Source organism: Nothoprocta perdicaria, unplaced genomic scaffold (genome assembly GCF_003342845.1).
Source record: "Nothoprocta perdicaria isolate Ctin4 unplaced genomic scaffold, notPer1 scaffold_18, whole genome shotgun sequence".
Classification (NCBI taxonomy): Eukaryota; Metazoa; Chordata; class Aves; order Tinamiformes; family Tinamidae; genus Nothoprocta; species Nothoprocta perdicaria.
The window spans coordinates 6,887,995-6,902,773 of record NW_020454982.1 but is presented as its reverse complement, the minus strand read 5'-3'; the positions used below and the strand labels follow the sequence as shown (position 1 = coordinate 6,902,773).

At 40.3% G+C, this 14,779-nt stretch overlaps 1 protein-coding gene across 2 annotated transcripts in view; it reads right to left on the bottom strand.

Annotated features, from left to right (window-relative positions):
- The window catches only part of CHD9 (chromodomain helicase DNA binding protein 9), a 61,191-nt gene that overhangs the window by 31,974 nt on the left and 14,438 nt on the right, over window positions 1–14,779 (bottom strand). The window contains exons 1-4 of one of the 2 annotated variants that reach the window (XM_026036575.1): window positions 9,542–9,663; window positions 7,964–8,301; window positions 1,375–1,486; window positions 590–736 (exon numbers count right to left, since the gene is read on the bottom strand). In XM_026036575.1, coding sequence (XP_025892360.1) covers window positions 590–736; window positions 1,375–1,486; window positions 7,964–8,301; window positions 9,542–9,571 — 627 coding nt within the window. In that variant the 5' untranslated portion in view covers window positions 9,572–9,663. Of the gene's footprint in view, window positions 1–589; window positions 737–1,374; window positions 1,487–7,963; window positions 8,302–9,541; window positions 9,664–14,779 lie in introns of those variants that run through there. The other variant, XM_026036574.1, reaches the window with a different exon arrangement.

Sequence of the window (14,779 nt, the reverse complement as noted above, 5' to 3'; positions counted from 1 at the left end):
GTGTGTCAGACTCCCTTGAACGGATCTCTGGGCCCTGAAAGCAGGACCATGCTGGGAGGCAGGCAGACAAGGGCCATGCCTGGGGCTGCAGCAGGGCTGAGATGCGAGGGAAAGCTGCTTCTCTTTCCTGCTCTTTTATTTCCCCAGAAAGGCTCAACAAGTTTAGAAACCAGAGCCGGCACAAATTACACAGTGAAGTGTAAACCTGGTGGGGGGAAAGGCAAGGGTATTTCTAGTCCATCTCATTAAGCAGAGACTCTGTTGCTTTTATACTTCTAGAAGTTGCAATATACATAAAAAATAGAAATATATTAACACATGGCCTTTTCATATGCCTACACAGCACGACACATTCTTCAACATGTACTTATCCTTAATTGTTACTTCAGTTAAATTGATGAGCGTTTTTAGCCAAAGAAGGGGAAAAAAAGGGTAATTAATCCAGTTCTTAATATCTTAGGCAAGATATCACATTAAATAAGCTATAGATTAGTATTAGTAAGGTTTGCTTTCCCAATTGCGAGTTTTATTCATTAAATGTATGGAGACAACTAGAAAGTTGCCACTACAGAAGCCAAATTTTACTTACAACAAATAGCTGCAAAGGCTGTTCAGCAGGTAAGGGGGCAGAGCTCTTCTTGATTTTCACAGCAACTTTAGCCTCCTCTTCTGACTGTTTTCCCTCTCCTTCCTCAGCATACTTCTTCCTTTTCACTTGACGATTTGATCTTCTCTTCTGCATATAGTAGAATAAAACCCATATTTTTACCAAAACCTCCTCTAATGCGAGTTGCAGCTTTGAGGTGTTTGTTTAACGATATTTTAGCTAGATTTAAAAAAAATCTAAGGCTAATGTTGGTTGGAGAGCACGGAGCATGTGAACCACAGAGGGATGAAAGCAATGTTTCAACCTATAAAACCACTACTTTTTTTTTTTTCCTTATGTTTTACATGTAAGGATTGATACTTTTGCTTTTCGAGTTCAAAAGCAAACTCTGAATACTTCAGGGTAGAGGAGTGAAGTTGAAAAATAGCAGGTCTCTCGTAAGAAGGCATCAGTAATTCAGAACCATTTCATAAGGCATCAAGAAATAACAGAAAAACATCCGAATCGTTATAATACAACAAACAAATAAATAAATCCAAGCAGCCCTCAAATATAGGTCAGGCTCTAGTGCCACACCAGCTTCTCCTGCTTTAGGCAGACAAGATACTTCAATTACTTTATTCCATTTATTCTTAAAATCAGTAACAGTAAAACTAGTGAGAATCAGTAACCTTACAGTGTGAAAAAGTACATATCATTTTGCAGAGTGAACAAGAAGGATCTAACAAAACATACACATTTATGAGAGGAAAATTCTAGCCACCTACCTGAGAGTCTTCATCTTTCAATGGCCGCTGTGGAGTCTGCTTAGCATCAGACAGCTCATCTGAAGATTCATTTTTTCTTTTCTGCTTTTTACCCAGAGTTATGATTAGCTTTCTGTTAAAAAACAAACAAAATATCCTAAGTGAACGCTGTGCATTAAGGTTGACTTCATTTCAACATAACACATGGACTAGTGGGTTTTTTTTTTTTTTTTTAGGTTATTAAATCGGAAGTGCCACCATCCCAAAACTGAAAAGTATTTCACAAACAACAAGCTACAACTTCGTAGTAGCTCATTTTTTCCTATTGCTACTGAAATTCTCCACAATAAATATCATCCAAATAGTTCACACTTCTTTGTATTGTAATTGTTTCAGATCTATAAATAATTGAACATGAATTCAAATCCAACATTTAAACTAATCAGGCATAACTATGCAGATAAAATTCGCCTGAGCAGTGCCTGAAAATGATGACAGTAAGATGTAATAATAATAATTTAATTCCATTATACATATCCTATTTTAACTCATAAAAATTTCAGTTATGGACAACAATCTGATATTCTTTAAAATATGACACATCTGAAGTTACTAATTTTCTTATTCTGCAGTTATATTGAAGGAATTGCAAAAATCCCTGTTTTTACAATGGAACAAATAAACAGAGAAGCTGTATTTAATACACAGTCATTTCAGCTCTAAGAATTCTCAGAATACTCCAAGAATCAATCTTGTGCTGAGTAAATTGGATAAATTAAAATGAAAAAGTACCAATTACTTCTTAGTTCAAATTTAAAGGTTATGCTGTAAATCATATAATTTGCTTCTAACACATGTGAAAATACTAATGTCAACCACACTAAAATGACAAAATATATGTCAAAATATTTTTTTTTAAATTTGAAATGCAATAAAAATTACTCTTCAAATATGTTTTCATGGGAATAATCACAGAATGATTACAAACTCCCCAACAAAAACACAAATAAATAAAAAGCTGGCCTAAAATAATTATTTCACACATTATCTAATCATTGGGTCTGCGTAGCCAAAAATGAGGTTAACTGTTTTGTCATACAACTACCTTCTGCCATTTTACGGAGTATATTAACCAGCAGGCTTTACAGCCTTTATGAAGATACATATATTTTTTTTTTCCAGGGGGAGGAGGTGTAGGATGAAGTAGCACTAAATACATAGAGAGCTTGCTTTAGTTTCAGACAAAATCTAAAGCCAGGGTGCAAAAGCACCTGGCAAGAGCCTTCTGCAGGGCCTTGTCCAGCAGAATTCAGGATTCAGCCGGGGCTGACACCCATCTCGACAACCCTGTCCATGTTTTCAGCATCCTCGTGGTGCTGGTGCATGCAAAGCACTTCCTCCACACGTGCTGCTGGGCTAAGCATCCGCATCCCTGCAGCCCCAGCTGGTTTCAGGCATTACCTTGGGCTCTGCTGCCTTCTGGATGCTAACAAAGCGCAGTGAAAAAGGGCCAGACTGGTCTCCTGGGGGTGGCAGCAGCATCCTCTGAGCAGCAGAGCAATAAAGGAGCTTCAACGAGACAGGTCGCAGAGAACCCGCTCTGCAACTACAGCCTGCTCCAAATCCATCTCTCCTGTGCACTTTCCCTCTCCTCCTCTTCAGCAGCACCCCATTATATCACCTGTGCTGGTGGGTCCTGGCACTCTTAGCAGTGAATTATCATCCCCTTCCTCTGCAGGCTGCTCTGTCTTCCTTGGTTCTTGCAGTTAGTTCTTTCCTGCTCTCCTGACCCTCTTGCCAAGCACCTCCCTGGTGCTTCCCAAGCACCTGCCCTACCAGGCACATCGGGAAGGCTCCTTCTCTAAAAGCTCTGCCATGTGAAAACCATGTTTCCCAGGAGCTGGTAAACTGCAGGAATCCTGGAACATTCTTCCCTGAAAAGGCAAGTTCTCTTTCTCCTCCAGGTTATTAATTTCTGCATGAAAGCAGAGAGATCCTTGGCTAAAATCTCTTTTTCTACACGGAAACAAAGTGTTCAGAATAGAAAGCATTCTGGTTCTCTGGAAAAGAAACAGGATGCTGCAGGCACAGCATAGGGAATATCACGGTCCTCAATCCCATTTTGACTTGTTCTTGATTTTTAAAACCCAAAAGATCTTAGTACATAACACCTAGAGATACTACTATAACTAGGAAATGTTGATTTCTTCAACATGTATTTTTTTCTTCTGCATCCACAAATTCAAATAAAAATTGTTGTCAGTACTTTGAACAGCTTGAAAATCATAAAGAACAATCTTCAAGGCCTTCCAAGTAACAAATATGAGGAGATACTAAAGAGAAAAGTAAAGGGAATTGGCAAATTTCTATCATTGTTATGAGAAATAAGAAGATATTGCTGGACTTTGATGCATCATTTCATTTCAATTTACTCCAAACAGAGAAAACACCAAGTATCTCATTATTAGTATGTCAAACAGCCACCTCCCAGATATTTTAATTCACAATAAAATCCCTTGTCACATCACTATCAATAAAACACCTGTTGTCAATAGCTATTTTAGAATTTCTTCACTAATTCAATTTAAACAAAAAGTTACTACTAGCAAAATCCAAAGCAAGCTTTCTCTTGACAAGATATTGAAATCAGAGGTACCAATGATAGTATAAATAAAAGTTACTGTTGTCATTTTAGCATATGCTCAAAAAGCAATGCTGGCACACTGAAACGAGCCATCGTATTCCTCTCCAGTTATATCTGATGTAAATACCCAAATTGTGCACTGATTTTTAAACCACCAGTCTAGTCTCAAGCAAGCAAAAAGCCCCTTCACGCTCCTGCTGAATGAGAACAACAGAAGAGAACAAGCCAGTGCTTGGCGTCATTGACAAAACCCTACTGTTTTGTACTTGTGTAACTTGGAAAAGAACTGGAAGATTATGTTACTTAAATCCAATTTTTTGCATCAAAAGTAGGATTTAAGTGCAGCAAAACCTCAGCGAGGAGCCAGAGCTCGGCATGGGCAAAGGAGGCTCCGCTCCGGGGCACCTGGGCCACTTCCAGTCATGGCAGAACAGGGGTCAGATCTAACACAACAGAGATGCAGGTGGGAAGTCTCTTCCCATGAAGGACAGAGTTATTACTTGATTGGCTACGATTTGCATGAGACAGGCTACAAGAAGCAACTTCATCATGTCTGCTGCTCATGAAATCCACTGGAAACTCTTGCATTTAATGATGAAGGGCTACCGTAACATGGGAATCATTTGCCTTGTTCTGTTCTTGTTTTAAATGTCTCCATAGCTTGAATGCTGCCTACATGCAGCAATGTTAACAGTATCACATCAGAGTGATTTGCTGCCATGGTTTTAAGCCCCTAAAATACTCTGCATTGTAAAGAGTCTATGTGAGACCTACTTCAAGGCTACAGCAACATGTGCTCATTTGCACAGTGCACTCAATCACAAAGGTCTTGCTGGCTCCAGGCACTACCTGACTTAAGGGTTAATATTAAAAGACGAGGCATCATTGTTCTTTGTACACAAAACAATCAGCATGTTTCTGGTAACAGGAAACCTTTTTGAACTTAAAGGGCTACCAACCTGGATTGAACATGTGCAAATGGACTGCTATTTCGTTTTTTTTTTCTCTTCCTCCTCCTTTTTTTTTTTTAATTTATGCATTGAGGAGAAAAAAAAGAAAAAGCCCAAATGCAGCCTAGTGATATTGTCCTTTTCATCAGCAATGTGGAGCTGTTGCTTTTCATTAGGGCCATGACATTTAATTTTATGTTTGAGTAGGTGGGAATACAGGGAGAGTTACAAAACCTAAATGCCAATCTACTTCTCTGAACAACAGCATGTTCATAGATTCATAATACTTCTATCATTTACATCAAGTGGTGCTAAAGCACACTTGTTAGTTTAAATATGCATCACCTTAAATGGAAGAACTGGAATTATAATCAATTAGAAAAGCCCATAAATAGGAAAAAATTCTATGCAAAAACGTTAAGCATTTAAATAGATCCCTAAACATCCATGCACCACGCCAGCTACCCAGAATAAGCAAAGTGGGTCTGCAACCCTCACAAAAATTATAAAATGCGTCAGTCGTAAAGAATTAACTTGCTAAGTAACCCATGCACAAAACAAAGTGGTTACATAATTCTGTCATGTTAACTGCATCACCCAAGCATTGTTTTTTTCATAATTTGTAATGCACTTAAAACGTTCTTAGAAATAAGAAGTCAATCACCTGTCCCCACCAATGCTTGTGGCACAGCAACTTGATTTATTGAATCCAGTTCTAAATCATCAGACTGAAATTAATAGGTGTTGTTTCTTTGACTTCAGTAGATCAGGGGATTAAAATCCTTAATCCCTGCCTTTAGAATATAACTGTAGCCTGCCTGGAAAGTAGTTGCTAATAATTTATATCTAACAATGATAAACTCAGAACATGCATGCTTTTAGTTGTTACTGTTAATATAAGATCTCATAGGAAGCACTGAGGAAAATGTAAATAGTTAATATGAAGCCTGAAAAGACAAAACTATTTATGTATCATTAGCTCTATATCACCTGCAAATCCAGGTGGAGTCCTCTGAAAAACAAACCTGACCTTCCTCAAAGCCAGTGACCTCCACAGCCGGAGCTGCACCAAGCTCACTTGCTATCAGGCTGAATCCGAACTCCTCCAGGCTCCTGCTAATTGTATCTGTTTGCTATAGAAATTGCCCAGAAAGGGCAATGGTCATCAAGAAGCCATTTTTTTTCTGTTATAAAATAGCACAAATTATGACAACACATAAAGCTATCCAGATAGACATCAAGTGAATTAAGTAGGAGACAGAAAATAATGGATTTACAGCCATCCCCCACAAATCTATAGAAACGGGACATCTATAACAGATGGTTGTGGAAGCCTCTCAGCACTGTCCTCCGCAGGCTCTGACTAGCAAAGCCCTAGATCCGTGTCCCATGCACAGCCAAGGCACTGGGTGGCAGCAGGATGGAGTTAACCAAGTGTTACTGGGGCATTAGCTGATTAAGCAGGGAAATAACGGGGAGACAACCCTCACGGATCAAGGCAAATGTACTAAACGAAGTCGACCACCATCACCTAAACTGCAGTCCCTCTATCAGCTTCTGTGTATTTTGGATTGAGCCCAAATATCGTGTTTAAAAACATAGTTTGGAAAACATCTTATCTACTTGTCATTTCATACTCCTTTGTGATATCTCGAAAATAAATCCAAAATAATGGGGAGAGTTATGTGTTCCACGAAAACAGAAAACTGTCTGAAGAAGTATAAATCAACAGCTTATTTTACAGTTTTTGAAAAAAGTTATGATTATAGTTTGGTATTTTTTGTTTTATCCACATAAAATCTCACAAGACAACTTCACTGTTGTAGTTAAGTTTCTAGATTAGAAAGACATATGAAATGTCCAATTGTTACGGAACATGATTTAGAAACATGAAAGTGAAATTAACTTTGGAAGTAAATATCCCACACTCCAAGAAGGTGGGAAGGGGTATTAAGGAGTTTCATGAACATTATTCACATATCAAGCAACAGCTAGAATGGAAGGAAATAGAGAGCAGGAAGGCTCATGTCAAGAATTAATGAGAGTTTATAATAACCTTTATACTGTAGGACTGCAGAATAACTTTACAATATTGCTCAAATACAAATCTAAAAAAATTGCTAAGTAGGTAGTAGAAAATGAGCTGATTAAAAGAACTTTCATTTATGCTCCATAAATATAAGAATATAAATATGTATGCAAGATATGTAATTCCTGACAGATGTGCCAGTTAATATTTGTTACTGCAAAAAAGGGCATAGTACTCTAAAAATAAAAATCATACCACAGCTAACATCTCTGTTTCAAGTCCTGCTTGACAGATTTAGCACTGGAATTGGTGTTGTTCTTTCCTCTAAAGCTGTGCTGCAGAACAGGGCTGGCTCTCAAGTCGCAAGCACTGTCTCATATTGAGGCCCTAATTGCTCAAGATTTTTGGAGGAACCTTAACAAGATACCAAGCTCCCTTGACACAACCAAATCTGCAAAGTTGAAAGATGGCAGACAAAGTTGATAGCACTGAAGCCTATCAAGCACTTGATACAAAAAAAATCCAATATACCTTTGATACACGCAATAGCTACATGAATATTTGCTTCACCAAAAGTTCATTAAACTTCCAGTTTCCTCCTATGCATTTTATCCTATATACTGCATTAATGATATATGCCTCAATTGACAAAGACAGCATTGATAATACACATACACTTTAATTTCAACTCAAAACAGATTACTGTGGTAAATGAAAGAGACTTTTGTATTGCATAGGCTTCAAAGCACAGAATAACACAGGCTACGATTTAAAATATGAAAGCTATTCTTTTCAAAGGACAGCCCTAAACTCATTTAATCTAAACAAAAAACAAAGCCTTCTTGTTCCTGAATAAAAAATGTCCACACATGGACTTAATCAGAAAGAATTTTCTGTAGGCAGCGAAAGAGAAGATTTTGTTAGCAGTAAGCAGTTTTCATTTTAACACAACGTTTGCAAACTGAGGAGAAATAACAATCTACTTACCCAATTTTTGTTTTCTCTTTAATTTTGGATGATGAACCAGTTTTTGTCTTTTTGCCTTCTTTGTCCTTTGGTTTCGATTTAACTTTCCTGCCTTTCTTTTCGTCTTTTGCCTCAGCTGAAACGCTGGGGAAGTTCTCAGGACTCATCACTCGCGGAATGTTTCTCTCTCCTCTCTCTTTTGCTTTTGCAATTGCTTCGGATATTATGCGATTTGCCTTCTCTTGCTTGCTTTCAGAGTCGTTTTTTCTTTTCTGTTTCTTTTCAGCCATTGCCCTCACCTGGGTATTCTGCAACTTAGTATATGAGCCTGAGCCATCAGTCTTTTTGGAGGAAGGAGGCTGTGGAAAAAATTACAAAAAAAAAACAAGTAAACAAAACTCCTTATCTTAATGAAATTAACATTCTTTTAGAAAATGCCCAAGTGTTTTCAATCTAGAGCTACATTAAAAAAAAAAACAAAGAGGAAACACTGTGTCAGGGATTTGTGCAAGGACACAACAAAGAAGGAAAAGGATTCGGCTTCACCAGAGAATGGCGTGGGTTTCAGAATAACTACACCAATTGCTGTGTTTTAAACAACTCATTTCCTACACGCTGCACAAAAATCATTAAAATAAATGTCTCTAAAATTTTCTTACGTCTCTAAAATTTTCTTGCCCTTCTTTCCACCTCTGTAGTTAAAATAACCGATTCTTAAACAGTCCCATTCATTTGACACACATCCCCAATAAATATTCCTCTCAAAATCAGAAAGAGCAGAGAATTACCGGAGGCAACAACATAAGTATTCCTGTTTTGCTAAGACATCAGGGCCACAGATCCCAAAAAGCAGCCCGAAGATCCGCCAGACTAACTCAGTGCTTAAACAAGACCAGCCGTTTGAGCAAAATCAAGAGGAAAAAAAGAGACCAAACCAAAACGAAACTAGGCAGCATATTAGTAAGTAGACCCCAAAGTAGTATTTATTTTCTTGAGCACGAGCAGCTCAATAGATCAGTTGGAAGACGCAGATCTTGCTTCGAGCTGAGGGCTTTTAATCGCAGCCTCATCTCCGCCAAGTTGTTTACCCAGCAGTGGATACTGGAATTACGAGGCTCCCTTTAAGCAGCCCATGAGACATGTTTTGCTCTTCCCCTCCCCCTTCCCCTTTGAGGAATGGAAAGAATTTCCTATTCAAACAGACAAAAAAGCCCAGCAGATAACAGTTATGTTACGTTCTCACCCATAAATGCGCCTCTGACTACAGCAGGAAGAAAAGCCACCAGCAATTCCCAAACACATTTTCAGGCCAAATCCAGTGCACTCCACTGGATCCATTTTCTAGAGGTGCCTCGGAGGCTTCGCAGCGGCGCTGCGGCCCCGGCAGCGAGGCACGGATGCGGATCACTCCAAAATGCCACCTTAAGGCCTACAGGCTCTAACAAATAGGCAAGACTCAGGCAAACAGCACCCAGCTCAAGATGGCGATGCAGCCCGGCTCCCGCCGCAGCAGCCAGTAATAAGGAAGGTTATTCAATCCCATTAGCCTTTTAGCCCAAAGAACCCCTCCTCCTCCCACTCATTCAGGCTTTCACTTACCCTTCCTCTTGGCCTCTTCACTGAAGACATTTTTGGCGGCGCACAAAGGCTCGCCCTCCGCTTTTTCCGCACCCCAGGCAGGGCTCAGGAGAAAAGCATCGAGAGAAGATTGCTAAACGGCCTATTTAGCAAGGGAGACGCAGGACCCTCCGCAGCGGCGCGCCGCGATTGAGCCACATCTTCCTCCGGCGACGAGGACGGAGCCGGCGACGGAGCCGCTCGCGCGGCCCGCGCAGCCCGGCCGCCTCCCGCCGAGCGGCCGCTTTCGGCGAGGGCCGCGCGCCGGATTCCAACAAAGCGCAGAAAGAAATGAATGCACAAAGCATCAAAATGCATCAGCATGAATATTAGAGATGTCGTTAAAAATACTGACTCCTTCTGCGGAAGTAGGCCAGCAGATGGTGCTACCAGTTATTATTCCATTAGACTCTGCAGTTTAACCCCCAACGGGCTGCTCTGCCCTGCGTGGGGGACCGCGGTTAACTCTTCCTTTTCCACCTCCTGCAGCAGCACCAGGAATGCCGCTCGCTTGGCTCAAGGGCCGTGGGAACCCAGCGTTTCTGAGCGTTCGCCTTCCCCACAGCTTCACATCTAAACCAAGGCAGGACAGGGACGCACAGCCCTGCGTCTGGGGCTTCAAGGATATTTTGCTCCCCAAGATGCCCTTCACTTTTTCACGCTCAAACTAGGACTAGGAAGCAGAGACAGCGCTCAGCAGCGGGCAACCCAACTCCTGTGGAAAACAGAAGAATTCCCTAATGCAGATTTTATTCCTTCCCTCTCCCCAAGGCCTGCAAACCTCCTCAGCTGAATGAAAAGTGCCTATGGTGGAAGCGCTTGTTCATTCTGAGACCATTTTGAATGTTCTTTTAAAAGGGCTGACAATTTAAAAACCACACTGTTAACATATCAAAGCAAATCTAAAAGGTTATCAGGTTTCTGAAAAGTTTTTTCTCAATCCACTTTCACATGATAACTAAAATCTGTAAAAGAAATTGCAGTGATTTCTCTTATGAGAATTGCTTCCTAAGTTGATGAAAAATGCTTAAAGAAATATTTTGAGATTAAAAAAAATCCTATTTCATTCTCTGTAGTTTTAGCTCTAAACAAAAGGCTACCCAAGCTAATAATGTTAGAGAATCTTTATAAGAAATTTGCACTTTCCTAGACATCCCACAGATAGGAAACAGGAAAAAAACATGCATAATGCAATACCAGAAACAGCAGCAGCTTCGGTAAATCTTTTAAATAGTCTTTCTGGAGGCAGTTACTTGAACACATGGTTTCCTCTTATACATTTCCTCACAGCTCAAATCTGCCTCTCAAATGCAATCATTCCCGAATAACTTCATTACTCCAGAACCGGGAGTCTATTGGACCAGGCAACATGGATGTTAGCATTCCTGAGGCCTGACCCTCTGCTTCTGGCTCTATATTCTCTTCTGTTTATAGCATGTCTCTTGCCCTTCCCAAACAGTAAACTACGGTAGGAAACAAAGGACAGTGTTTTGTTTTGCTGTGATATTTCTAACTAGACAGAAATGTCAAATAGGAAAATATAGAAAGGCACCAATCAGTGATGCTAAACTCAAGCTTTAAAGAAACCTGCACTAGGAAAGTCACCACAATCTTGTGATGACTGTGAAACTCAATCTGATAAGAAGAACCAGTGTTTTGGGATTGAAAGAACCAGAAACACCTTGATACTGGCCAATATAGGCCAATACCTGCATAGCATCTTCAACAGAGAGGCCAAAGCCTTTGCTAAGCCAAATATAGCCCTCTCTCTCATTAAGGGTAACACGCAAACATCCTAAAGGAGGACGCTCTTTTGCCAGTGGCCTACAAAGCTACTCCACCTACTGCCATTGCCTTAACTGATAAATACATAGAAGGCGGAAGGGAAAACCTGAAGGCAGCCACAGATTTAAAAGGATGAAAAATACAGTTCTGTTTTCATGGTTCCAAAGGTAATGATACACATAGTGAACATAAGTCAATGCCGTGATGTCTGCTGGAGCTGCACCGAGGGCTGCAGGGTGTCTGTGCTGCCAACAGCTCCTCCAAGCAGCAGCGGAGGGGACTCCAGTGAGCGACCCCGCTGCTCACCGGGTCCAGGGAGACTGGCAAGTCTTGTGTCAATCTCATGCTGCAAAAGCCTTTAACAGCATCAGGTAGAGGCAACCGGGCTGTTCACAGGGAAGAATTAGCCCTAAAAGAAATACTAAGGGTGGACAGAGTAGGACAAAAGCTGTTGACATCTCTACCTCTGCCATGACGCACAGCACAGTAACTCCCCTCCAGCAGCACTTGAGACACTTGCAGGAGAGACACTGGACAATTCTGAACGACATCTTTGTTCATGAAAAACTCATGCTCATGTACTACTCCACGTTATCAGGCAATATCCAGAGGGAATGAGGAGAGCAGTCTCTTCAATAGTCAGGAGTGCTCTGGTAAGCAGGTTTTTCATACAACCGTGCCGTTTCCCCAGCACTTCATTAATGGGAAGTTTAGGATTGAAGACTCGTGGGCACTACAATACCTCTTAAGGCAAAGATAAATCATTGTCTTTAACTCATACAGACATTGCTTTCCCCCCCCTTGAAGGTGTCCAGCTACTTCCAATTTGTTCCATAACCTCTAATACCTCCTTCAAAACCACTGCATGCGACTACCTAGGAAGCCCCAGAAAATCACCTGAATATTCATAGCAAAACCTTCTATGTTCTAGGAAGATAAAGTTGCCCTATCTGTTCCAAGAACAGAACATTACTTGTACCACAGAACACATTTCTTACAGCGTAGCCATTCAAGTCAATGCTCTATTACTTTCAATTTTCTATGTGCATACAATTTTAGAATTAAATCTCTCCTGAGCTACATACGCTCTAGACACACTCTGAGCACTGGTAAAGGCTTCCCTTGATATTTTAGTCACTTGTAATCATGTAAAATGCATCTTAATCTTTAACAAAAAGATCGATTTTCATTTGTGGATCTCTTCACCCAAACAGTAGGTACCACCAGAAACTACTGTAAAAATAGAAAGCTAAAATGTTTACACTGCCAATGACTTGAACCATTCCTTCACCCCTTGTGGTAGATCAGACACATCCTGTGGGAAGAAGCAGCTACTAAGCACAGGGCACCCAGAGGTAACAAAGTCTTTTCAGTCCACCAGGTCCGTTGGCAAATCAAGAAATCCTGACACCAACTGCACTGATTTATTTCTTGTTCACCCGTGTCCCAACCTGTTGGGATTGCTCCTCAAAGCCGAGCACCTCCAAATTAAGATCCACAAGGTTCTACCCTCCTTCTTTTCTTGTTTGGTACACAAGTGGAACTATCAAGGGAGGCTGCGAAGCATTTCAAGTTATTACTCTTTCATTATGTTGATAATACTCTTCACTCTTTTCCTTGCTTCCCGTTATCATAGCTAATGAATGACTTCCTCAACATTTCAGGTATACAAAAGCCTAAGACATATATATTTACCTGAGGACTAATCCAAAAGTGCTACCCATAACCTTAAAAAAATCGATACGGGGTGGGAGGGAAATTCTAATTTTTTCCCCCTCTCGTATTTGTTACCTGCAATGTTGACAAATGAAGAGCTGATTACTACTGCAGTGTGACTAAGCAGCGTTTTACTATCTGTTTTTGCAATGTAAATTTGGTTACTGTTATCCAAACCTTACAACACATTTAACCCTAAGTTTATGACTGAAGTTTAAGATCAATTAGAAATGAACATTACTGCAAAGAGCAGCAACCTTAAACTGGTCATGGTTCCTCTGCTTTTTCATGCTTCTGAAAGCCACCAAACTCACTAATATATAAAACCCCCTTAGACAGTGATTTCACCACTTCTACAGCTAATATATTACTTTTTTTTACTGCTGTTGGGTTCTGATTTACCACATCAAGAGCTACAAGGAAATCAAACCAATGTAACCAGACCCCAGAGAACATCTGCTATTAGAGCATCTCCAGCACACTGAAGTTGCCATTTGAAAGCTTTTGACTGAAAGAACATTTTTTTGTGTGGTCAAATATAGCTGGATTCTTTTATGAAGGTGACAGTTGCACAAGAACTGTGAGTTTCTCTCACCGTAAACGGGAAAAGTTCCCAGTGGAAACAGGGAGCAGGTTCAATCGCCAGGAAATGGAAGCAATTGAAGCTCCACCCCGCTTGCTCCCCCAGCCAGTGCCGGAGCCCTGGGGCTCCATTTGGGGTGCCCAGGCACCCCCTTCTCTCCGGCTGCCACATCTGGCAGTCACATCTGGCAACCGGCACTGGGTACCAAGGAGCCTCCTGCCCCGGGGAAACCTCCTCGGGGCCATTTGTCACCTGCAGAACAGGCAGCGGTGACTATTTGGACTGGTGTATCCCATAACTTCCAGTGCACCCAGCAACACCAATGCGGTTACCCCTACAGATTTACATTGCCATCTCTGTTCCACAACAAACCCTGCATTCCCTTCCGAGATGAAATTCAGTACATTTTTTTTGCTTTACATTTAGAATGCAGAGTAAGAGGACACCTTGAACAGACATTGAATGTAAGTATATTTATACAAATTTATATAAATATAATTACACAAATTTAAAGTGCAGTTAAGGATGCTTAAATAATTATTACTGAATTTCATGATGTATTTCATTCTTACTTTGAATAAACTTACTATAACCTATCTTTTTAGACTGTCTCTCCAAATCTAGAAAGAAGGAAAATTTTAGTCAAACTCACATTCTCCCTTCAAGCAGTATTATGATAAAGATATCTCATTTCCTCTTACAACTTTGATAAGATGACACTAAGACCACCTCCAAAATGGAAGCAAACAACTGGAAATCCCTACATGGGCTTGGCTGAAGTGAGGCTGTTTTTTCTGCCTTCTCTCACATACACACCCCAACCAGTAAGTCACAATTTAATTCATTTTCCTTTCTAAACTCTGGCCCAAACAAAAAAACACACTAAAATCACAAGAATACTACCAAGAGAAATTCAAGCATATGTAAAAAAAATACATATATATATATTCTGTTAGAAGAGATTGTGCTACATTGTTCCCATTCATCAGCATCAGCTACCATGAAAACATACCAACAAAATACAGCAAATATAAGGTTAACGTGAGCAAGTTATTCTAATTCTCCTGCTAGAAGCTGCTTTTCTTTTTTTTTCCCCTCCCCTCTTTTTTTTTCTTTTAAAGCAGCCATGGTAGTTA